The sequence below is a fragment of the Bacillus rossius genome, chromosome 1 (genome assembly GCF_032445375.1).
Source record: "Bacillus rossius redtenbacheri isolate Brsri chromosome 1, Brsri_v3, whole genome shotgun sequence".
NCBI lineage: Eukaryota > Metazoa > Arthropoda > Insecta > Phasmatodea > Bacillidae > Bacillus > Bacillus rossius.
Window position 1 is genome coordinate 297,637,532 of NC_086330.1, and position 24,870 is coordinate 297,662,401.

At 37.4% G+C, this 24,870-nt stretch overlaps 1 protein-coding gene and 1 long non-coding RNA gene across 4 annotated transcripts in view; one reads left to right on the forward strand and one right to left on the reverse strand.

Moving 5' to 3' along the window:
• Nucleotides 1-42: 42 nt before the first annotated feature.
• LOC134527792 (uncharacterized) lies at nucleotides 43-13,800 on the forward strand. Of its 3 annotated transcripts, XR_010074271.1 has the most exons (4): nucleotides 43-211; nucleotides 535-625; nucleotides 9,900-10,036; nucleotides 12,096-13,800. It is a non-coding gene; the product is annotated as an uncharacterized LOC134527792 (long non-coding RNA). The 3 variants fall into 3 exon arrangements; XR_010074273.1 differs by having other exon boundaries at nucleotides 47-625; XR_010074272.1 differs by lacking the exons at nucleotides 43-211; nucleotides 535-625 and adding an exon at nucleotides 7,002-7,652.
• Nucleotides 13,801-18,588: 4,788 nt separating this feature from the next.
• The window catches only part of LOC134527796 (protein disulfide-isomerase A5), a 49,909-nt gene continuing 43,627 nt past the window's right edge, over nucleotides 18,589-24,870 (reverse strand). The window contains exons 10-11 of the mRNA XM_063360743.1: nucleotides 19,899-20,094; nucleotides 18,589-18,958 (exon numbers count right to left, since the gene is read on the reverse strand). Coding sequence (XP_063216813.1) covers nucleotides 18,693-18,958; nucleotides 19,899-20,094 — 462 coding nt within the window. The 3' untranslated portion in view covers nucleotides 18,589-18,692. The remainder of the gene's footprint in view (nucleotides 18,959-19,898; nucleotides 20,095-24,870) is intronic.

The following is a 24,870-nucleotide window of genomic DNA, read 5'->3' on the forward strand; positions in this document are numbered from 1 at the left end:
AAGTGTACCCGTATGTATTCGTTACTATAACAATCAGTACCGTAAAACGGGGTTACTTGAAACGGTGGGGTAACTTGAAATGATTTGGGACTTTTCAGGATAACATGTTGGTACCACTGACCTGTACCATGTTTTCAGTTATTGTGAGTGGTTTTTGAACAGCAACAGTGTAGTGATTACTTTGAAGTCATTTAAGATGAAATACTAACTGGTAAGTGTAGTTGTTTATTATTTTAATCCCTAAATTAGTTTTAGCCTAAAAATGTTGTTCTGAAAACTTTGATTCCACAGACCAATCTGAAAAAGATAAATCACTGCAATTCGTTTGTTAACATAACCCTACCTGTTGTTTACATGATTACAAGGCTGTTCTTTCCTTCTTAATTACTGTTAGTTATTTTATTTAATTTTTTTACCAAAATGTCAAAGGTGGGGTTACTTGAAACAGTCACGAATTGTAAAACTGGATTCCTTACAGTGTAAAATACTGTTCAGACACACGGGCCCCTAATAGATCTGTTTTTTTTCTTCCAGATTTGCTATGCCAAGAACTTATAAGAGAGCACCAGGAGCTCGGCACTACAAGGACTTTTCCAACGATTCTTTAAAGAGTGCTCTTACAGAGGTAAGAGAAGGATTTTTGTCACTGAATAATGCCAGTAAAAAGTATGGCATATCAGTTGCAACTTTAAGTAGAAAGATGAGAGGATTGCATTCAAAAAGTGTTGGACGACCGACAACCTTAAGTGAAGAGGATGAGGAGTGCCTTGTTGAAGGTCTTATTTTAGCTGGTGAATGGGGATTCCCATTAACCCAATATGATGTTAGGGTGATTGTAAAGGGTTTTTTAGACCGACAGGGTGTTGTTGAAAGACGATTTAAATCCAACATGCCTGGAATTGACTGGGTGAATTAGTTTCTTGACAGACACAAAGATATTCTGTCTGTTCGTCTTTGTCAAAATATAAAAAGAGCCAGAGCAGGCGTTGGTGTTGAAGAAGTTGAGGGATACTTTGAAGAACTGAAATCTTCTTTAGATGGAGTAGCACCTCAGGCAATATTGAACTACGACGAGACAAACATGACAGATGACCCTGATAAGAATAAAGTCATTGTTAGAAGGGGCTGCAAACATCCTGATAGGATTATTGATCATTCTAAATCCAGCACATCTGTTATGTTTTGCGGCTCAGCCACTGGAGTTCTTTTACCACCATATATCTGCTATCGTGCAGAACACTTGTACGACACTTGGACGGAAGGTGGCCCCAGAGGAGCACGTTATAATAGATCTAAGAATGGGTGGTTTAATCTAGTTGTCTTCGAGGATTGGTTCTTCAGCACAGCTTTACCTCACTTTAAACAGTTTGATGTTGATTCTTCAAAAGTACTGATTGGTGATAATCTTTCGAGCCACATTTCACTAAAAGTCATTCAAGAGTGTAAAAAATTAAACATTCGGTTCGTATTACTTCCTCCTAACAGTACACAGTGGTGTCAACCCCTTGATGCAGCTCTTTTCAGGCCCTTAAAGAGGAAATAGAAGACTATTCTTGACGACTGGAAAACAAAACACAGAGGTCCTGTTCAAAAAGATCAGTTTCCTAAGCTACTGAAAAGGTGTTTAACTGAGTTGGAAGAGAATGACGCTTGTAAAAACAATCTAATTGCTGGATTTTTCAACCACCGGACTTTGCCCTCTTGATACAAATAAAGTATTGAAGCAACTGCCTGGGTTCCAAAATGTGAATGCCAGTGATGAAAATAGACGCAAGTCAGATTGGTCAGATTCTTTGAGAGTTTTTCTTGATGAATTTAGAAAATCAGAGACAAGTTCTCTGTCGAAACCAGGCCAGTCCGAGGGATTCAGCTCAAAGAAACTAAAAAAAAAAACGTCTTGCTGTAAAGCCAGGAAAAAGTGTTGGTGAGGATGATTTTACGGAGCTAATACAGCCTGGTCCTTCTAAAATTCCAGCAGCAAAAAAAAGAAAGGAAACTGTACATAAGAAGACAATATCCAAACATTGCAGTGAAGAAGAAAAAGATTATTTGGCTGATGATCCCCAATCACTTACAGCAAATAAAAGTTCCAACAAAAGTATGAAACGAAATTTAAAGAAACACAAACTTTCAGAGGACAGCAGTGATGACGATGATGGTCACTACTCTGTCCATGATATGAGCAGTTCTTTTGAAGTAAGATCACCTGAATGTAGTTCTGAAATTGAAAAAGATGAGGAACCTCCTCAGAAATATGGAAACTTTTCTAACCTTCATAGTTTAAAACCAGATGATTTTATTGTGGTTTCTCTGAAGTATGATAAAGGGACCAAAAAGGAGACATCAAAGCAATTTGTTGCTCAGATTGTGGAGGATACTGGGAAGAAATATATTGCAAAGTTTTTGAGGCGATCCACAAAAGCTGCCAACATTTATACATTTCCTACTCAAGAAGATGTGACTCCTGTGAACAAGTGTGATGTGATTTGTTGTGTAATTCCTCTTTTTACTAGGAGGGGCCGATACTGCTTCCCTTTAGAATTGTAAATATTTGGACAGTTATCTCTTAGTTAAAGAATTATTACTTGTGTGAGTTTTTTCTTAATCATCATTTGTTAAATGTTTCATTTTTATTTCTTGTAATATGTAAAAATACAAGTGTTTTTGTTCCATTTGGTTTTGAATATTTTTAAAAATCTTCCTTTACTGTTTCATGTAACCCCAAACTATTCTAACTTGCAAAAGAGCAAGTTTAATATGAGCTGGTATTAGGTGTTTCAAGTAACCCCATCCTGTGGGGTAACTTGAAACACCCATATTTTAATTTTTTCCTACAAAGTTTATAAATATTTTTGATCACAACATAGTGCAATGTTTTAACTAGACCTAAACTCATATTTAGGCACTACAAAAGTTTAAAAATATTCAACCGCATCAAAGTTATTAAGCTTCAAAGTTGAAAACTGTTTCAAGTAACCCCGGTTTACGGTACTCGTTACTATCGTATCGTTACTCATTACTTCTGATACCGCATAACCTGCAACTAATTGAGTCGTATTGCGTACGCGTACAGTATGACGTCGCGTAAATAATAATAAATAGAATATATAGCTACAATTAACAATATGTGATAATTAACAGGTTTTGTTAACCAAGAAACAATTAAATCTCTTTAGAGCGGCTTTATTATATTATCTCTTTTAAGATAATAAAAAAAACGTGAAAACTCGCGATAATAAAAAAACAAAAACATACATATTTCTAATTAGTTAAAAATACTTTCTTACGTTGTTTCTGTTCCAATCTCAAACTTTGTCTACACACACAATACCTTTAATAAACAGTAAAAAAACTTGGACGACGAATTTCCAAATTATACTTTACTTAATAAACAAACATCGTTTTTTGTAACGTAAATTCATTGAATATGCGTGCGCATGCGTGAAACATACGAAAAATGCGAGTAACGAAATGCAGCCGTGTGTAACGTTTCGTTACTCGTATATAGACGCCGCATCCGTTACTCAGTAACGAATACATACGGTTTGCTACAGCTCTACGCGCCAGTGACCGTCGGGAGCTCGCAGGGGTCGGACGCTCCGCGAACGCAGAGCCTTCAACTTTCGTGCTACATCCAAGTCTCAGCAATAGTGTAAGTTCTTCAAATCCTTTTACCAGCTCTGCGCCGACCCCGCTCAGTCGCACGATATTTCGTGCGACTTGTTAACTAATTAATTTTATCCCAACAGGGAGCTTTGAAGTTATTACGTAATTTCATGTCCAGAGTTAAGGACAGCGTAATTGAGTTACGCAGTTTCGGCTTCAAAGCCAATTAATTGTTATCGTCGAAGACTTATCAACGTGTGTCGAGTTCTTACTCGTTAACTTACGCCTCTTAACTTTCATCGTCTGTAAATGTGTAACTTGTAACGTGCAATCTAACCAGGTAATTTCTGATTAATAAGTGACTGTAATGTGTATGTTTCCAGCTTACCGGGTTTACGTACTTTTCGGGACCTTAATATTTCGCACAGGTTAGATTGCAAACAACTTTGGAACGTCCGTTTGTATGTGCTGTTTTCCATGTTAACGTAACTGCCTGTAGAAGCTATTGCAGCACAGGAGATCCGTGACTATCCGCCGCACCTTTCAGATTTATAATCGGCCACTGTATAAGTCAGTGTACACCACTTTGCAACCTATCCTGGTCGCGCGTACCGTTTACGCAGAGAGATACGCGTGTCGCAGCGGTCAGACAACAGACGCGGCCAGTACCTGGACCAATAAGTGTATCAGTTCTGAATAAAGTGCAGTGTTGTGTTAACCAGTTTATAATTTATTTATAAGGCATCCTGGGTGGCCTGAACAGCCCGGGTAGGTTTCGATTCACGACGTGCTCCTGCCTGCAGCCACGAGGCCGAACCCCCGTTAAAACCCCTGAGATCACTTTTCAAACTAATAACTACTTAAAAAACTTAGACAGGCAGCGGGAGTGGCGTCAGACTATTAGGGGGCTCAGGCGAAAATCAAACACTGAAACTGGAAACCTTTGCACCCACCTACCCTATGTTTTCTGCACCCGCTTTGCATTAGTTATTTACCCGTACTTGTGTCCAAGGTGGCTTTGCATATTTTTGCAAATAATCGTTAATGGAAAAATATTCCTATCTGTTCTTCAATACATTACAGCATTCATTTCTACTCGAACATGTTAAATTTTTTGGTATAAATTCAATTTTTGGATCAATCCGAAGAGAGTACATTTGATTAAATATTTATGAAATCAAAGCTCTATAATTATGTTTGAAACTCATTAAACCAATTTTTTTAATCATTCCATTGTTTTGGAAAGTTAATAGATACCTAATTAGTTTCGCGAATTTACAATGTTATTCCGAAGTATTTAAGACCTCTAAATTTGTCTATGTGCATGTCATCTTGTACTGCATCTGAGTTACTTCCTGGAATATTTTACCGTTTTTGGAATTTCCGAATTCATCGGAGTTCCTAAAGTTTACTGTTATCCTCGTGGTAAGCCTGTGAACGCTGTATTCAGGATGTCTTGAAGTGTACATTACATTTTATATAAAATAATGTTTTTATGTCTAACAGTTCTTACATTAGTAATATTACGTTAACAAATTTAGTTGTGTATTTTATTTATTCATAAACCTTTTGGTCGGATGTGAAATCTCATTTTAGTCCATTTTTCATTTTCGTTCTGAATACTCACCACGTGGTCGCACATCTCAGTAGTTATAACTCTTTTTCACTCTGCAAATATTCGTTTCGTCATGGCACGTGGCATTGTTATCTGGCTGATATTATTGTATGGTGGGCTCAGATTGCTAAAATTCCCTACTTATAGCTGCATGGAGACTTAAAAATTTTTGTGCGTGGATTTTATGGAGTCCTATTAATACAGCATGGCCATCTCTTGAATATTTGTAACATTTTAATGTTTTGTGAGATTTTGAAAAAAGATTACCTACTACAGCCATTACCATTGTGAGACTTATTGAAAGGTTTTCATATTGTATTCGTTCGTGCCCCATAAACCTCAAAGCCATTTTAAACACAAATGCAGATTTGTGGCACCAACCATTACTGCAAAGGAAATAAAAATTATTAAAACAAAATAACAATTATTATTACTTGTTGAGTTATATACTATGAAATCTATTAATAGTTATTACATTAATTTCAAGAAATTTATGAAATATTTGGCTGAAATAGTTTTTGCGGTATATAAACTGTTATTGTAAAATAGCGGTAAAAAATAAAAATAAAATGTGAATATTTTATAATTAAATTTGTTTGCATTTATTTTAAAGAATGTAAGCATTTCTAAAATTTCTCCCGAAATTTACTGACTAAAGTATAGATTTGTGTTGGAATGTCCAAAAAATCATAACTACGTTGAAGGCATTATATGTAATTTGTTTGTAGATATTTAATGCTAGATGCATTCAGTTAAAAATACCCTGGAAACATTTTCACTGCACTGGATGCCAGGAAATGATTACTTGATAATTATGAAATATTAGAGAACATGTAGGCGACATAGGTCATGTAAATCAACTGAAGGGGTTTCCAAAACATTCCCAAAATGAACGATTACTTTTTAACCTACCTACGCCTGAATAAGGTTGTACTGTATGGTTTTTAATTTTTGAAATATTGAGTGTTTTTGAACCTGTGGGTATAAAGTATAAATTATTAGTTCCCCAGGACACTTTCAATTATTTTTGGGCTTCGCCCCTCCTACTTCCATTCAATAAGATAAAATTAAAAAAAAAAAGTATTGGTATTGCATAATGTGTATGATGCATCAATATACATATGTAGATGAACAGTATGGCCATCTAGTCTGTTGAGGGTTGTGTAATATGGAATGTGAAAGCTGATAGTGCTATATACCCAGGATCTTCAGTAAATCAAAGTTAAAGCACATATGCCATAAATATAATGAAGATTTCCTGTACACATATTATACAGTATGGAATGCAACAATTAAGACAAAATTTAATTTAATTATTTTTCCATGGTTCTATCAAAGGAGCCCAACTGGTGGGAGCCTCTAATTTCGTGAGGCTCCTGACCAGAGTGGAATGAGAGCCGCTGACCTACTTCACAGACAACGGTACAGTTCATTATTACTAATTACTGTAGCTTCATTTTGTAATGAATTGCATTTCTCGTGTAATATGCAAGGATTTTTCCAACTTCCCATGAAACCAAAGTAAGGAAAAAAAATAAAAAAAATTCAGATCTCACAGAAGGTCATGCAAGGACATGTGCACCTATTTTTTAATCAGTAGAATTGTAACATGTATAATTGTCAGGACCATAAACAATTTTGATAGGAGATTGGATGGATGATTCATTTTGTGTTTCAACCTACTGCTCCATGCGTAACTGTAGGTAATCAGTGATTTCAACATGTCAGAATACATCAATGAAGATTGATTTCAAGTGCTAAAGAGTGTAAAAATGTAAGATATTAGGATATGATAACATTAAATATTTTGTTTTATCCATTAAAGTGTAAAATCTATGATAAGGGGTGGGAGGGGTCAATGACATCTAGTAATATCTCATTGCACTGAAATAAGTGAACTCTAAACAGCATCCTTATGCATTTCTTTGCTGTTCATTGCATGAATTAGTATTTTCAATTTTATTACTTTGACGCCAACCGCCGGTGCTCCCTCTGGTTCGCACAGGCCGTTATGTCACAACAACACTTACTTAAGTGCATCGAACATGCCCGAGCGTGATGTCCGCCGAGTGAGTGCAAGTGCACCGCGACGAACACCAAGTCGATTACAGCGCCCGGCCGGGTGTGGCAATGCGCTAAACTAAATCATTAATTATTCTTTCAAATCAAAAACAACCAATTTAATAACAATTTAAAAGAGAATTAATTCAAGGGAAATTATGCCCAATTGTTCTATAATCTAATCATATATTGTGAAATATGTCTTTTAAGTCCAAAACTGGTCGGAGCTGTTTTCCCGCGCTTCACGTGCCTTGGCGCGGAGGCGCGCGGCGCCTCCGCGCTCAGTTACCGTCGGGAGCTCGCAGGGGTCGGTCGCTCCGCGAACGCAGAGCCTTCAACTTTCGTGCTACATCCAAGTCTCAGCAATAGTGTAAGTTCTTCAAATTGTTTTTACCAGCTCTGCGCCGACCCCACTCAGTCGCACAATATTTCGTGTGACTCGTTAACTAATTATTTTATCCCAACAGGGAGCTTTGCATTTATTACGTAATTTCATGTCCAGAGTTTAAGGACAGCATAATTGAGTTACGCAGTTTTCGGCTCAAAGCCAAGTAATCGTTATCGTCGAAGACTCTTAGCAACGTGTCTCGAGTTCTTACTCGTTAATCTAGGTCTCTTAACTTTCATCGTATGTAAATGTGTAACTTGTAACGTGCAATATAACCGAGTAATAACTGATGAATAAGTGACTGTAACTTGTATGTTTCCATCTTACCGGGCCTACGTACTTTTCGGGACTTTAATATTCTGCCACAGGTTAGATTGCAAATAACTTTAGAATATTCGTTTGTATGTGCCGTTTTCCATGTTAACGTAAATGCCTGCATAAGTTGTTGCAGCACAGTAGCTCCGCGACTATTCACCGCATCTTTCACGTTGATAATCGGCCACTGTATAAGTCCGTGCGTACCACTTTGCAACCTATCCTGGTCACGCGCACCGTTTACGCATAGAGACTCGCATGCCGCAGCGGTCAGACAACAGACACGGCCAGTACTGGGACCAGTAAGTGTAACGGTTCTGAATAAAGTGCAGTGTCGTGTCAATCAGTTTACCATTTATTTATAAGGTGTCCTGGGTGGCCTGAACAGCCCGGGTAGGTTTCGAACCACGACGCGCTCCTGCCTGCAGCCACGAGGCCGAACCCCCGTTAAAATCCCTGAGATCACTTTCTAAATTAATAATTACTTAAGAAACTTAGACAGGCAGTGGGAGTGGCGTCAACTTTACTCATTTATTTTGAAACCCGCCTTCCGGTCAAATTGGAAGGGGGGCACCGTCCCCGACTCACCCTGGGTAACTATCAATACAAAAACAGGGAAAACCAAAAAAAGGTAATTCACTCCAAAAAGTTGCACCCGGGCGGTTGAGCTATGAAAGACAGAATAATTACGAACGTATACAGCAAGACTTTGGCTCATTTAAAAAATCAAACAGATTAAGGCTACTCAAAATTTTATTATTAATATCATTTTCAAAAGATTCATAAACAAAAAAATTAAATTTTTATGCATAGCAATTACCTGAACCAAATAACCTATATAATCAGAAAATACAAATACTATAAAAATACTATATAATAAAAACAATTAATTATAAAAGTTCCAAAAAGAGTCCTACTGGGAGCCGGATTCATACACGTGCACGACCATCAATATTTGCACGTCTTGCTTCCAAGAATCAAACAGCTGATAACCGTGACCTTCAGAAAATGCGTTGATATAGTTCAGTCAAATGTGCCATGGAAAATATCACTCAATCAAAACGAGGCGGCTGCACTAAAAATGTTTTAATTCTGAGGGCAAATCTCGCAGGTAAACATAATTTAAATAATAAATCTCTTCAGGGCATAACGGCAATTTCTACTCTCCACATTTATCAAAGTCCAGCAAAGTAGCATTCACCCATTTTAATAACGGGAGGGTCTAATCAATAAGCTTGCACAGTTATACGCAGTTCATATAAAAGTTCGCCTCGCAAAACTATGCTTCTTTTTAATAATATATCTTCATCCACAACCCGCTACTGCCAAAGCTATGTGTCGCCTCTTTACCTTAGCGTAAATTTCGAATATCTCGCCGCCTGAAGACGCCTCCGGGTAAGGCAAGGCCCCATCTCAGCAGGCCCCGGCGAGGACTGGCCGGTGCAGAGTCGAAAAGCTGTTTTGCTTGCCTCGCGACACACGTCCGGTCGCGGCGACTCCAAAAACCAACAGACCGCGGCCCACAGTTCAGTCCGGGCTCGCCGGCACTCGGGCGCTCATGACGTCATTGATGAATCAAACCCGCGCTCCCAGTAGCCGGCCATGAAAACACAATCGATATATATATTGAATAACAATAAAACTAGAACGAAACCAAATCAGAATATAAATATACAAGGAAATAATCACAATTATTAAATAATTAACCAAAATAACATTAAATAAGATTTTACAAAAAAAAAATAATTTAAAATGGAAATAATTCGTAAAATCAATAACAACTAAAATAAATAAATAATATAAATGTGGCCTGGGGGCCACAATTTCATATTAAATATTTCTTTACACATTGCTAAATGCACAACATGAACTGTAGATCAGTGTAATATTATTGATCTAACAATTGAATTGCAGGTCGAAGAAGGAAGAAATCAGGCGCTTGTGTCAACGGCCAAGGCATGCAGGCATGCCTGAATCACATCAAGCGCCTGCAGTGCGGCGGCCAGCTGGCCATGTGTCTGGTCCTGTTCTTAGGCGTGAACGATCTCCTAGTAAGTAATTGAAAATATTATAGAAAATAATGTGACTACAATAACTCATAATGATAGTTTCAAGTTTACCAAGTAAATATTTTTCTTACATATCATTATACCATTCTAATAATAGGTGCTGTACTTTTGTTAGCAAATTCATGAAATTACAACATGTATTAATCCCAGAAACTTACGTAGATTGTAAAACAACCATTGGAAAGGTATTATACGTAAACATGATAATGAAAGCATTTCAAATTTGCTGGACAGTTAAATTTTTACCATTTAGCACCTACATGTGTGTTTGAGAGTTTTTTTTTTCAACTAACCTACTGGGATTCAAATAAAGAGAACATTCAGTACTTTTCAATACTATGTGTATTGGTAATGTTGCAGAACAGTTAGAGTTGACAAGGAAGCAATAAAGGTTATTTTATAACTAACTATGTACTAATGGTACTGGAGGTTAGTATGTATTCTATATATTGTTACGATTTACTGCGGGTTCGTAAAGGATAGCCCAATTAAAGATTTTTATCACACACAGTTTTATTTATAGCCATTACTTATTTCACTTACAAATAATCCTCTAAAATGGCAAATAATTAATTACACTTAAAGAAAGGTCTATTCCCCAGTCACTCGTTCCACACACCTCGCTGGGCCGCACCTTTGGCGCAACTCTCGCCGCAGCACCCCTCGTGGGTCTCTGCCGCGGGACTCTGTCGCCACACTCCGCCGCCGCCGACGCACTTTCCCTTCGCCGAGGATCCACTCGACTCCTCGCTCGCAACTTCGCTCTGGACTCCGCCGCGCCCGCGACTCCGCCGCGCCCGCGACTCTATCGCCCGGAAACTCCGCCACGGGAAAACTCCCGACTCCACTGAACTCACTCACTCCCTGTCCTGGAACCTTCGTCGAAAGATTTCGCCACTCTTCCGCACCCTAGGCACTATCGCCCGGAAACTCCGCCGCGGGAGAACTCCCAAATGAACACTCAGAACTGACTCTCCCTATCGGCGTCCTCGGGCATATATATATATGCCCCAGTGCAATTCCAGAACTTACAAGAGCGGCCAGGTCCTGTCGCGTCACTCCGAGCCGTCCCGACGGCAGAAATCTCTCAAAAACACATGTCGGCGGCTCGCGCAACTCCCAGCTGTCCGGTGTCAGTTACGTGTCAAAGGCAGGGCGCCGCGCAGGGAGTGGTGGGAAGGAGGGGGAAAAGCGACAATCCTTGTTATCTTCCAGGCGCGCGCGGTGCATATCATATTGCGGCAGTCGCCAGCCAGCTCTGCACCTGCACGTGTCCCGGCCAATGTTACGTTTGTAACAATGCCCCCTCCTTAAACCTGTTTATCCCAAACAGGTAACACTGCGCTGTTGTGAGCCATGCGGCGAAGCCATCCTACGCAGCGGGCATGTGTACTGAATATGGACCACTTCCTGACAGACATAACATCGCGGCCATCCTCCGACTTTTCGGGTCCGTATGTCAGCTTTGCGGTAACTATGGGTCTCACTCTTCCGCACCTGCTGCTGTGGTGCTTCCCTTTCCACCAGGCAACCCTGCTGAACACGCTCCCATTCCGGGCACCTCCCTTGAGAATACCCTTGTCAGCACGCGGAAGCAGAACACTGTAGGTGACTTCCCGTTCCTTTAACCAGTGAGTTACCACCCTCCTTAATCCCGCTATCACATCGCTGTCCTTCTTCCTTCGGTTTATTCACAAGATTCGGGCAGTCATGTTGGACATGCCTTCTTTCTCAACACACGTAACATTGTGGGCGACCTCTTCTCCGTCGGACCGGTAGACTCTTCTCCTGTTTGATCGTTGTCTCACAGTGATGTACTTCTCCCTTGGGCTTCCTATCACGATTCGGACACTCGCGCCGAAAAAGTGGTTACAGAGAGTTTTGGCTTGACTGTAACTTTGAATCCAAAATGTTCAATCCTAAGAATTCAGTTATTAAAATGTTAAAATTATACATTTGATTATTTTTTTCATCCAACTTATTTGATTACAAGTATTTTTACATTTGAGGAGAATTTTTAAGTAAGTATGTTTTGTTTCAGAGGGCATGCTTCCTGATGCAAGACTGCCAAAACGAAGAAGAGTAAATCTAGAGTCTGAGATTAAATCCATGCAAAGAAAACTAAGACAACAGCAAAAGACTATATCAAAGCAACGCAAGTTAATTAACATGCTGCGAGGAGACCTTTCATCCTTGAAAAAAGAAAATTCAGCATTGAATGTGAAGAACCTACCTAACTGTCTGCAGAAAAACAGCCTTTTAATGTCTATGCTCAAGAACCAAAATAAGAAATGTAGAGGCCGTCGCTACACAGAACATGATAAAACATTTGCTTCTGCTATTTATTGTTGTTCACCAAAAGCATACAATTTTTTTGCAAAAAATATTTTGATATATTTGCGTTTGTGGCTTCGAAATCTTTCTGTGGCTGCCGGGATTAATGGTAACATCATGAAGCTCCTGAAACTGAAAGTTACCCAGTTGCCTCTTGAGGAGCGTTTGGTTTCTCTTGTTGTGGACGAAATGTCTTTAAAAGAGAATATTACACATAATGTTTGTGCCGATGTTTTTGAAGGATATCCAAAATGTTTGACAAGGTGGTTTGGGGTACTTAGAATTTTGTTTGGTTTAAAACTGTGTGAATTTAATTTCATAGAAGCTAATGTCACTAAGATTATGAGTCAAAATTGTTTCAAATCCAGTAAACTTAGGGAAGAAACTTCAAAAAGGAAAGCTATGTGAATGTTATGATGATGTGCAGCTACCCTAGTAAGCATTGATAAGGGGTCTAATGTATTTTGCTGTTATCAGCAGACCAGAACTGGACATAGCCCATGCTGCGAATGTTCTCAGCCAGTTCAATACGTGCTATAGTGAATATATTATTTTTGGTGTGAATTTTTTAGGGTTGAAACTGTGGCTGGAAGTGATTGTGTGTGTTATATGCAAATTAATTCAATAATGTGTTTTAATAGCTTATAATGTTATAATTTCAAAAAGACAGCACTGTCATGCTTCTTAAGCAATGAGTTAAGATTTACGGAAGCAACTTTAGCATTTGTAAATTTATAGATATTATTATTATTTCTGTTTAAACTGGTAAGGGGTGAGGCAGAACTATATAAAAGGAATAGGAGTAATTTTTATTAACTGTAAAACGGGTCCTTGCTTAGAACAGGTTCTAGTAAACTATTATTGATTTTTGTCTGCTACACTACATTTCCCCCCCTAAACTCTCTTCAAATAGAAAATAGTCCTGTATCCACCTGTGGTATTTTTGTTTTGAGTGGTTCATGTGAAAGTGTAGTTTGGTTTACAAAGTTCTTTTTATATATTTTGCAGATTCTTACTACAACTCTCAGAAATTTTCACTGTATGTTTTAAATAGAATTGCTCTGCTCCATTCTATAATGACTTATTTACTCTTTGCTTGCTCCCTTCCTTTCTGAAAATTTGGAAAATAGTTTTGTGCTACACTTGTGCAAGATTGGAGCATGATTCCCAGTATGTGAACTGTAGGCTGAATTTGTACCTGCATTGTAATTCAGGTATAAACTTTAATTGGTTTATATCTAGCTGAACCCTTGAATTTGTTTTTTTTTTGCTTGTAATACTGTTGAGTTTACTTATGGTCAATTAGAAACTATTAATTTCATTATTTAATTTTGCTTGCTTGTTGTTCACTAAATTTGAGGTACGGTACACAATGTTATGAATTTAACTTGCAATAAATTTTGATAAGCATATGCTAACTTTTTATTGTTTTATGTTAGTTATTTTAATGAAATTAATAAACAATTTCAGACAAAAACTGAACAATATCTATCACAATGTCAGAAAACAGTCAAGACAATCTAAGCATAATACAAGTTGCATCATCATATGCTATTGATAAAATTTAAAATAATATTTGTATTGAATGTCTTGTAATTTTGAAAATTACACCATTATATAATTTATAAAGTTTGATGCAATAGACAAATAGACTTAAGAGTGCATAATGTGGTCTTAAAGCTAGACACTAAGAAATTTTTCTATTATATGACTACAACATTTGTGTACTTGACTGAATAGGCACAAAAAAAAATTGCAGGGCCCTAGTACGTATTTAGGAGAGGGGCCTTGCAGGGAGTTAAGTTGGGATTATGGAATATTCCCTAGAGAAAAGTGGGTTTGAAGGTCCCCCAAAAAATTTTAAGAAAAATTAAATTAAAAAAAAAAAAAATGACTAAAAGAACATGGGACTTAAAACTAAGCCAAATAGGTTTTGCTAATTTATTTTAAGAAAGTTTGATACAATATTTGTGTGGTAGTAAAATGGATGGTACGGATGGGGGCACGGGGCCCTAGAGTAGGTCAAACAGAGTTACAAATGGAACATGAGAGTTAACAACGTGAGGTAATGTATGTTCAGTTTTTTAATGTTATTGGTAAGAGGTAAGGGTTTGTCAAATTATTTTAAGCAATTCCCTTCCCATTGTTTTAACTATACAGAATCACTATGGAACAAACAAATGAGGTAACCAAAAAGTTTAAAGAAAGATATTATGATTACATATCTACAACATTGTGCTCTTAAAATTTTTTTTGTTGCAATGTAAACCAATTTTAAAAGCATTTTTAAGATATATTTTTTTAAGTAGATGCTTTATTGAAAAAAATTTTAAAAATGGTATTTTTTAGTTCCTCTCATTCTATTTAATGACTTAACTGTATGTAACTGCTATATTTCAAGATTTCATCAGTATTTACTTATTTCAACAGTTGTGAAAATTTTGTTTGCTACATTAAAAAAACTAAAATAGTTGGTTAGGTTAGCTACATTTAAGTTACTTTAATTTTTTTTAATGGTTAGGTAAAACTAGCGATATTGAGAATTCTCACTTTTGTTTTTGGAACAAGTATCTCTTAATTTTTTTTGTATATCTTTAATTTTTTTTCCAGATGAACTCTTCCTTAGGAAATTACCTGTTTTTAATTTTTTCGCGGAATATTTACGAAGTAAACGATATAGTGTATATTTAATTGTTAAATACTCTCTCATCTGTGGCCTACAGTTTGTCTGTTATGTTTGAAATTACATCATTTTTCAGATCTTATAGTCAATAAATCTTTGTAGATTCTAAAAAACGTGTTCTGGTTTTGAAACACTGTTTTAATACAAATACAAGGATGGTAAATTCATTTCACGATGACAACAAGTTTTCAAAAGACGAGAGAAAAAATGTGCCGAAATCGCCCATTATAATACACGGAAATTTGAATTTCCCGGGCGTTCTTCAGGCTGAGCCGCTAGGATTTCTGCAGACATGTGTCGCCAGAGCTCGCCATGTTAAATGGCCTGAGTTTCCTATATTGTTCTTCTACAATATTTGATTAGAGTAGGTTGCCACAAAGCTGATACACTGGATTACACCCACATGTGTGTAATTTAAGTTGTACTAAGCGTGCATAACGTAGAAAGTCTGTTTTAAATTTTAAATCGTCCTGGACTTGGCTATTTAATTTAGCCGCGATGGAGGTGAAAATCGCAAGTTCGAAGGCGTCAAAAAAAAAAACCCAGCGTATATAACCCCGAAGCTGATACACTGGATTGCACCCACATGTGTGTACCTTAAGGTGTACTAAGCTTGCATAACGTAGAAAGTCGGTTTTAAATTTTAAATCGTCCTGGATTTGGCTATTTTGCCGCGATGGAGGTGAAAATCACATACTGCCTACACCGAGTTCTCTCATATGTTTCCATAACTTATGGTGGGTTGTATCCCATCCTTGCCCTGCAACCGTCTCTGGTACCTGGAGTTTGTCTGAAAATCTTTTGTAAATGCCTAATGGTGTGGTGTAGTCAAGAGTGTAAATTTCATCAACCTCTGAATAAAGCTTTAAATTTGTATAAAAAATATGCACACAAAAACTTTCTTTATATATATATATACACATATTTACGTCTACCCAATCAAACATATCAAAAATGTTTATAAATTTTATTTTTATTGTAAGTAAAAAATAAATGTTATCTGCCTACCAAGTAAAAAATAACCAAACCAACGGACTGGACTGTGCATTTAAAGTTATTATTATAACAATTACTTAAAAAATAAGTAATATGATTATTTCCCTGCGGTGTTATAAGAAAATGTAAAAATTAAAATTAAAGTGGATGGGACTCAATGATAAGTACTTTTAATCATTAACCATACGTACATATTACCACAGTACTAAACACAACTATTAAAACTAAGTGTAAACTATTGTGTTATTAATGTTGTAATTAGGGATGGGACGAATCCACATTTTGGTCGAATCCGAATCCTTGTTCGAATCCTCAGTGTTTGTCATCGAATCTCGAATCCCAGTCCCACACTAAATTTCACCACAAGTTATTAAAAAAAATCACACATTTATTTAAAAAAATTACATAGCCCTATGTATTAAAAAAATCACATGTGTATTTATAAAATTATAAAATAAGTGCATAGTGTCTACACCTGATATAAAATAGAGACAAATAACCTCAAAAAACACACACGTAAGTTTGCATCTGTCTAATTCTCTGTTAAATTAATCCTTCCTATGTTTTCAATAAAATATGTTTGTATAACAGACACCATTTAAAAAAAGTTACTTTTTTTTCTGCAATGTTATATTATTGAAGGTTGGAAATGATCGAGTAGTTATGCTAATTGACAAAAGCAGCGTAGATTATCTTATGTTTGTGCTATTTCTGTTACCTAATACAGTAGAACCTCATTAATACGTGAGGGTTGGGACCGAGATAATCATGGATTACAAAATTTCACGGACTAGCGATTAAAAGCCCGGAAGGTCTTGTCAAGCTTCTCAGACACCAGCGTGCAGCTGGGTTAAGGCCAAGGTCATGTGACGTAACATCTCCCGAGGCTTACTGCGCCTTGGCGGCAGATGGATAAAAAATAGTAAACTCCCCATTTTTCGTGTTAATTGGGACCAGCCGATGCCTGGATATTTGAAATCCTGTAAAAAAAAAATTAACCCGGATAATCCGTTCACGGTAAGGGCCGTCTTCGAATTAGTATCTCAGCTTAAAAAAATACGGCACTGCCTAGCCATTAGTTCACGGTCGTTTACAACAGCCGAAGAGAGAAAGATAAGATCGTGCTGACCTTGCACACATAAATTTTTGGGTAGCCCCTCCCCCCCCCCCTCTCTCTACGACCAACCGAATGCCAGCCATACATCACTCCCCAGGCGCCTGCCGGCGGGCGGAAAGTAACTCAGCAGCACGTGAAACAACATTCAAAAAAACGGGAGAGTGACAAATGTGACAGCTGAAAGGGGGGCGACACAAAGGGTCGGTAAAAACAGCGTTGCAGAGTTTGGCGGCTGTCGGCCCGCGTGACGTTAATTTTAAGCGCTGACAATTTTTACTTCTCTTTTTTTCTGCACTTTTAAATCGTCCCGGATTATTCGAATCCCGAATTAGCGCATCACGGATTAACGGGGTTCAATTACTACCGTATTTACTTGTGTATAGCGCGCACCACGATTTTTGCAACAAATTCCAAAGAAAAAAATTTATAATTTTTTTTCCCCATGCATACTGTACCATCTGAAACGATACGAGCAAGCTAAACTCTGCTGTGTAGACGGAAGATAATGAAGCGCTGTATCGTCACAACTGGTACGAGGACGGGAAGGAGGGAGGGAGGCAGGCAGGAACGGGACTATGACCATCAAGTAACCTTGACAGTTGACAGGACCAAACACCACCACTCCCGTCTCGCTTCGTTGCTAAGCTGGCGCGGAGGACTACATAACTCACAGGTAGCTGCTGGGACGAGGAAGCGAAGGAAGTGGGTGGGGGACTGGTGACATATATATCTCTCTCTCTCTCTCTCTCTCTCTCTCCCTTCCCCTCCCTCTCCCTCCCTCCCTCTCTTTTTTTTTGGAACAGTTAAGTTTTTAAAATTTTTTTTTTGCTTTCATTGCATTTTAGAAGCAAATATTAAAAACAGGAAATAGACCATTTGTGATATGTTATATGCAGAAAAAAATACATTATCCTTATTGGGAAAATTTCAGGACTTCAGGAAAACATTGTAAGCACCAACATTATAACAGGGTTCTACTGATTTAGTTAAAAACGATGGGAAGATCAGTGTGGAGGCTGAACTGTACCCCAGCCATCGTCGCAGAGCTACGGCCATGGCGTGACTATACGGCAACCTATGCTGCAGTGGTTCCTTATTGCCTTCCGTACTGTGAAGGTGATGGGAGAACACGACACCCAGTCCTGAACCAACAATAGCAATCTTCACAAGTGAAAAATCTTCAACCGGGCCAAGAATCTAACCTCTGAGCCAATGTCTTGGGCAAAAGTAAAGATTTGAAATTTTTAAAGCAAATGCATATTTTCAACAGTGAAATGTTAAACATATAAATTTGGTACAATTCTAATATTGTTACAATATATTTCAATAAACAATAATGCAAACACAGTAGGCCCTACCATAAGTTGGTAGTCACTTGGAAAGTTAGATCAAATAAAATACAAATTTGCAAATTTTCAAATACATTTTTTAATCAAATAATGGACAGTATTCTCTTAAAAAAAAGAGCAAACTCTGTGCTCTCCAGTTCAACTAGTGGGAACATGGTATCACAGCTCGTCTCTCTTCTGGCCGCCGCCGACAGTCTTCATGAATGCCACAATGTCCTCGACAGTGCGGGCCCTCTCATAGTCCGAGGGCGCTGCCCCGCCCGCGAACAGCTTCAGCGTGGGAAAGGCATGCACCTTGAAGCGGTCGGTGAGCGCGGGGTTGGCGGTTGAGTCGACGGCCGCGAGCACGCCCCGGGAGCCGTCCTCGCTCAGGGCAGCGGCCGCCTGGCAGTACGCGGGCTTCAGCCTCTTGCAGTGACCGCACCCTGCAGCAGGAGAGAGCCACCGTGTGAGACCCTGGTTTAGTTGAGTCTGGTGTCCAGTTTGTTTTCAAGTTTTTGATTCATTTCCCATGTTAAACACTATTTGGTTCAATACAACATTTTTTCACAATATCAATATCGAACAAATATTGCATTGGGTATTATAAAGAGAATAACATGGCTATTAAAGAAAAAAGTACAAAAACTTCACAGGAGTTCTGTAATTTTTTTAATTTAAACATATTTAGTATCAGACACACACACACACACACCTACAATCCATATTTGGCACTTTTGCTCTCATAGCAATGTCCTTCTCTTTGCAATGCATAGTGCGGTTTTCATTTGAACGTAATAATAATAATGGGTCAGTATTCAACTTTCTTGAATTCAAATCTCAAAGATTCCCTTCTCTATCAACACTAAACTTTGTTTCAATGGTAAAAAATGAAATACAGTTAAGGTACAAAAATATATAAACTATAATGATGTAATATGACTATAAAATATTAAAGTTTCCCAAATTGATTCATATTGTAATTTCATAAATGTAGTCAGATAAGTAACACACTTTTAAGAAAATCCCACTTAAAAATAATTTCCTGCATAAATTGTTTGAAAACATTATCACCTGACCTATTACCCTGTTAAGAAGTCTAAATTTCTAAGTACCTTGAAAATTTTCTTCACAGGGATTTACTGTACTAAAAGTAAAATATCTAGGAGAATGGCAATAAGTCAGTTACAAAGAAAAACATGAGAAAACCCACAAAACTTTGTAGTTGTTTGTGTTGAATTTATCTTAGAATATAAAATGTTTAAAATAGTAGATATTTGATATTTGAGGGTTTAAGGTTTTGATTGGCCCAACCCTAGCAGGATTGCATACGCAGACTGGATCTCCAGGTAGACAGGACCTTTTAACTTAATTACTGTAACTCACAAGGAGCGTAGAACATGACGAGTGTGGGGCGGCCCTCGCGGATATGCTTGTCAAAGCTGACATCCGTGAGGTGGACTACGTGCTCTGCCCCCTCCAGCATGCCCCACGCCTCTGCCGGATCATCCGTCGAGGCGGGGGGCACCATGCCCGCCAGCGGGTTCTGCGGGTCCCGCATGAAGCTGACAAAGTCTGCCTTCTGCATGACACACACACAACGCAACACACAATCAGCTGAACAGAGGGACAAGATAATGTGGCTAATTGTGATAAAAAAAAATAACACCGAAAAGTACACCTTATAACACCAAAAAAGAAGTTAACGAACCAAAAAGTACTGAAGTGCAACAGAAATCATGAAATTAATCATCATTTCTAATAAACACTTATTCAAATAACAAAAACTTAATATTTTTAATACAGAAATAAATTCAATTAATGTAATTTTATTAGCATACAGTTTATACCAAATTGTATGTACTAAACATATTGGAAATTTTTTACATTTTTTTAAATCTTGAAACTGTTATTCACATCTCAATTTTCACACTACGATGGTGGGATATTATTCAAACCCACAAATACTTGATTAATTTTTTTGTTTCAAGTACTTTAGCATGCTTATTACAATTTATTATATTTTAAAAGGGCACTATTTCAGTCAAAATGACACTGTTTTGGTGTAATAAGGATGTCTGGTGAAACATTTAAGTGAAATGTTTGTTGAAAAATATGCTAAAACAGAATTCATGAAAAATAAAAACAATAACACAGAAATCTGCTGTTTTAAAAATGGCATTAACCTTATAATAAAACCATGAAATCTTGTCGTCGGGGTCAATGTCTCATCATCAGCAGGTCATTAAAACAGAAGTCACTTGACACAGACCAGGAACTTTTGCCTGCATTGACTGGAGAAACATCACAGGGGATCTGCAGGTCATAAAAGTCCAGAAATAAACAAAAGCAGTGCTGGAAGACACAATTTTTAATTTCTAGCAGACTCTTGATACACTTTTTTTACCTGATTATAATGCCAGAATTTTTACCAGAACTGTGGAAACTAAAAAAGGGGGTCACATTATAATTGCAAACTTGAATCTCACCACTGAGAACAGCTTAGTTGAAGAACTACATGTTCTGCCTCTTCAAAGTGTCACTTATGCCACTTTAGACTGCTGTTAATTATTGCCTTCTGAACTTACAATCAGTAGAAGAACTATACACTGCCTGTAAACTGCATCACTTATGCCACTTTAGCTCGTGGATTTCAGGACCTTGGCACAAAGTGACAGATTAGAGATAAAAATGAAGAATGAAAGAGAGGGTGCAAATGAAGTTTGTCACTGGGTTCTTTCTTCAATGTGGCTGCTGGGAAAGGCACCCCCTCTCCTCTTTCAACCTACCAGATGACCAGACCACCATTTATCACCACATTATTTGCTTTCTGAACAGCAGCTATTGAACTACAATTATAAAACACTTTTTTTTTCTAACTGCAGCTTGGTGTATCACAAGAGATCAAGTAAATCAATCTATTGATGTAAGTGGCACCAGAAAGGGTCTAGTAAATATGGAGTCAATTTAATAACTTGAATAATTTTCAAGTGCTATGCACTTGAATTGAGATTTCCAATCCATAAAGGCTTTTTCAAAAACTCATAATCAAAATGTTTGGGGTTTCATTATTTATGTGTAAATACAGTAGATCTACTTTTGTATTTGTATGATTAATTTGGTTACCATTCTTATACTTTCAAAAATGACCCTGTGATGCAATGAAGTTGTAAAAAATGTAATAAACGGTCCTGAAACTGGCTCATCAAGTAGACAAACTGCATCAAGACACCTTGCAAACTTAAATGACGATGTCCGGAATGTGAGTTAAGTGTGTTACCAATGCGCCACCGTGTTGCATCACACAATCAGCAAGCACTTGAGGCCTCAGTAGGGTTACGATACCAGCAAACACTGCGGTAGTTCATGTGCCTCGCTCACACCTTTGAGAGGCCATTTTAGGGCTACAAATAAGAAAAAATAATTGAGAAGTCAAGAACCAATGATGTTTATAGGGTAATGCAAAGAACTGTGCAAAATACCTACCTTAATAACACAATATGGAGCTGGAGCTGAGTGCATAAGAAGATTTTGGAACTGAAGGGACAATCAACTCAACAATTACATAGACTACAGCTACAGGCTGGCCAGCAAAAGATCCACCTATCAATTTCCCTGACTTTTCCCTAACTTCTTCAGGTCTTTTATTAATTACACTGATGAAAAACCTGCATCATTTTCACAAAAACACTACCATAATCACTAATGAATTCTTCAATGTCCTGAAGATGCTGTTTATACAGTACGGTAACAAAAATCCTGGAAATTATTCACAAAGTTACCTAAGTTTCTTACACCACACTCCTAAACACAATCACAAATGGAATTCAGCCTTGAGTGCCAAAATATGTTTGGCAGACCAGCACTGCAACAAAGACTGAATCCACGTACACGAGACACTGAAGGGTCTGTCCACAAGAATGTGGACATAAAACATTTTTTCAAAAATATTTTTTATGCATACAATTTAATGTTTTTCAGAGAGCTAATATATGGGAGTATGTTGGCTGCCATGATATTTTCGATGGAAAAAATGTTTACTTGTATTATTAACAGCTGATTGTGAGTACACAGTACTGTTGAAGTGATACTAACATACATTAACCTGATCTGTAATTGAATTTATCTTTACTTTTATGAAAGAGAGAAGATAACTGGATGTAACAAGAAAATAACCAGGATAAAATGTAAGTGTAAATAAATATTTCATTTTTATTTATTTGAATTTAGTATATATTCTTAATGCTTGATCAATATCAGGTCATGCAATGTAACGTGAGTTACCAGAAACAAACATTTTTAATTTTAAAATGATAAATATTTATGACATAAAAGAACTTTCAGAATTACTGCAAGGTATTTGTTCCAAGTAACCCCAAGACTGAAATAATTTTTTTACATAACCTCAAAATTAATATTTCAGTCTTACATTTGTGTAACGTGAGTTACCATTTACCTAGGCCTAGAATGATGTTTTTAATATCATGACCCTTTTGCTGGCTATAGAGCTTCCTTCCAATATTTTATTACAGGACCGGTAGAAGCATATGTCAAAGCCAAGATGGGCATCTTAGATTCATTAATAAAGGTTAATAGGGTCTTGTTCGTTAATAAAGTATATAGGTTTGTGGTAGGCTTAATGTAGGTTGCAAATTTATTCTGAAAACATAATTTTATGTTACAGAATTATTTTTTACAGAGACATGGCATTAAGTGCGGCAGAAAAGATGAGATGGCGGCGACATAAATTAAAAGAAGAGGGGAAGTATGAAGAATACAAAGAGAAGCAGAGACAACAAAAGAAGAAAGTCAGAGACAAGGAAAAACAACAGCTTTCAAAGCACAAAAAAGGAAGACAAGAGGCTATAAGATTGGAAGAAAGAAGGAAAACAAGAGAGAGAGTAGCTAGACATAGATGCTTAAAGAAAGAAAGACAGAGAACTCAAGCTTCTCCATGTGTCATGTATAAGAGTGCATGTTCATCGGGAAAAGCCATTAAACGTGCTAAAATGGCACTACCAAAATCACCACGTAAGAAAGCATATGCAGTAAAAAAATTGTTTGAATCCATCCCAGGCATCAACGATATTAATCAAACTAAGCACACAAATTCATTGGTTTTAAATTCAGAGACTATTAGTAAAGTCATTGAGTTTTATGAACGTGATGACATTAGTAGACTAGCCCCTGGTCTGAAAGATGTAACAACAGTAAAGCATAGTGATGGTTCTAAACAAAAGCTCCAAACTCGACACCTTTTCTCATCAATTCGTGAAACTCATGCTTTGTTTTGCGAAGAGAATAGAGAGACTATAATTGGTAAAAGCAAATTTAGTGAACTGCGACCTAAACATCTAAAATATTCCAGTAGGTTGCCACACAACATATGTTTATGCAAATACCATGAAAATTTCACTTTGGCTATAAATGCCTTGCATTCTACTTTTCCTTGCTTTCCCAAGTACACTCAAAATTACTGGGATAAATATCTCTGTCAACCTCACAGAGAAGATTGCTGGCTAAGTAATTGTGAAGACTGTAAAAATAAGCTCCATAAGTGTATGGAAAAACTGTTAGAGGAGAATGGTGCGTCATGTGATGTCAAGTGGCATGTTTGGAAAGAACTCCCAGAAGGTCTACGCAAGCTTGTAGAGGATGACAGCGCAGAAACACTCGTAGCATATATCAACAGTATTTGTAATGAATTTCTAAAACATTCATACACAAAAAGGGAACAAACTAAAAGTTATCGAATTGACCGATCTAAGACTGCCTCTCCACACCACAAGAAAATTGCACTGGTACAGGTAGACTTCTCGGAAAATTACACTTGTATTGTCCAACAGGAAATACAAAGTTATCATTGGAACCAGCCACAAGTATCTTTGTTCACTTGTAGTCTGTGCTATGAAGGAAAGCAGCACCCTATTGTTATTGTTTCTGATAATTTAAATCATTCAAAAGATACCATTGTTGCCTACATGTCCAGAATTTTTGATGAGATTCCCACAGAAGTAAGCGAAGTCAGAGTATGGTCAGATGGACCAAGTTCTCAATTCAAGAATAAATTTATTGCTGCCAGCTTGAAGCCTCTTGAAAAGAGACACAAGAAGAAAATCATGTGGTATTATTTTGCAACATCACATGGTAAGGGACCGGTAGACGGTATTGGAGGATCTGTTAAGAGGCAAGTTCGACAGGCAGTGTTGAGTGGAAAAGGTGTTATTTATAATGCTTCTGATTTTTGCAGCTAAGCGAAGCAAGTTAGTAATGTCACTGTATTGCACATGTCTGTTGACGAAATTGATTTGCTGAATAAGCAACTGGACGTGAAAAGCATATTTGAGGAGGCTGACAC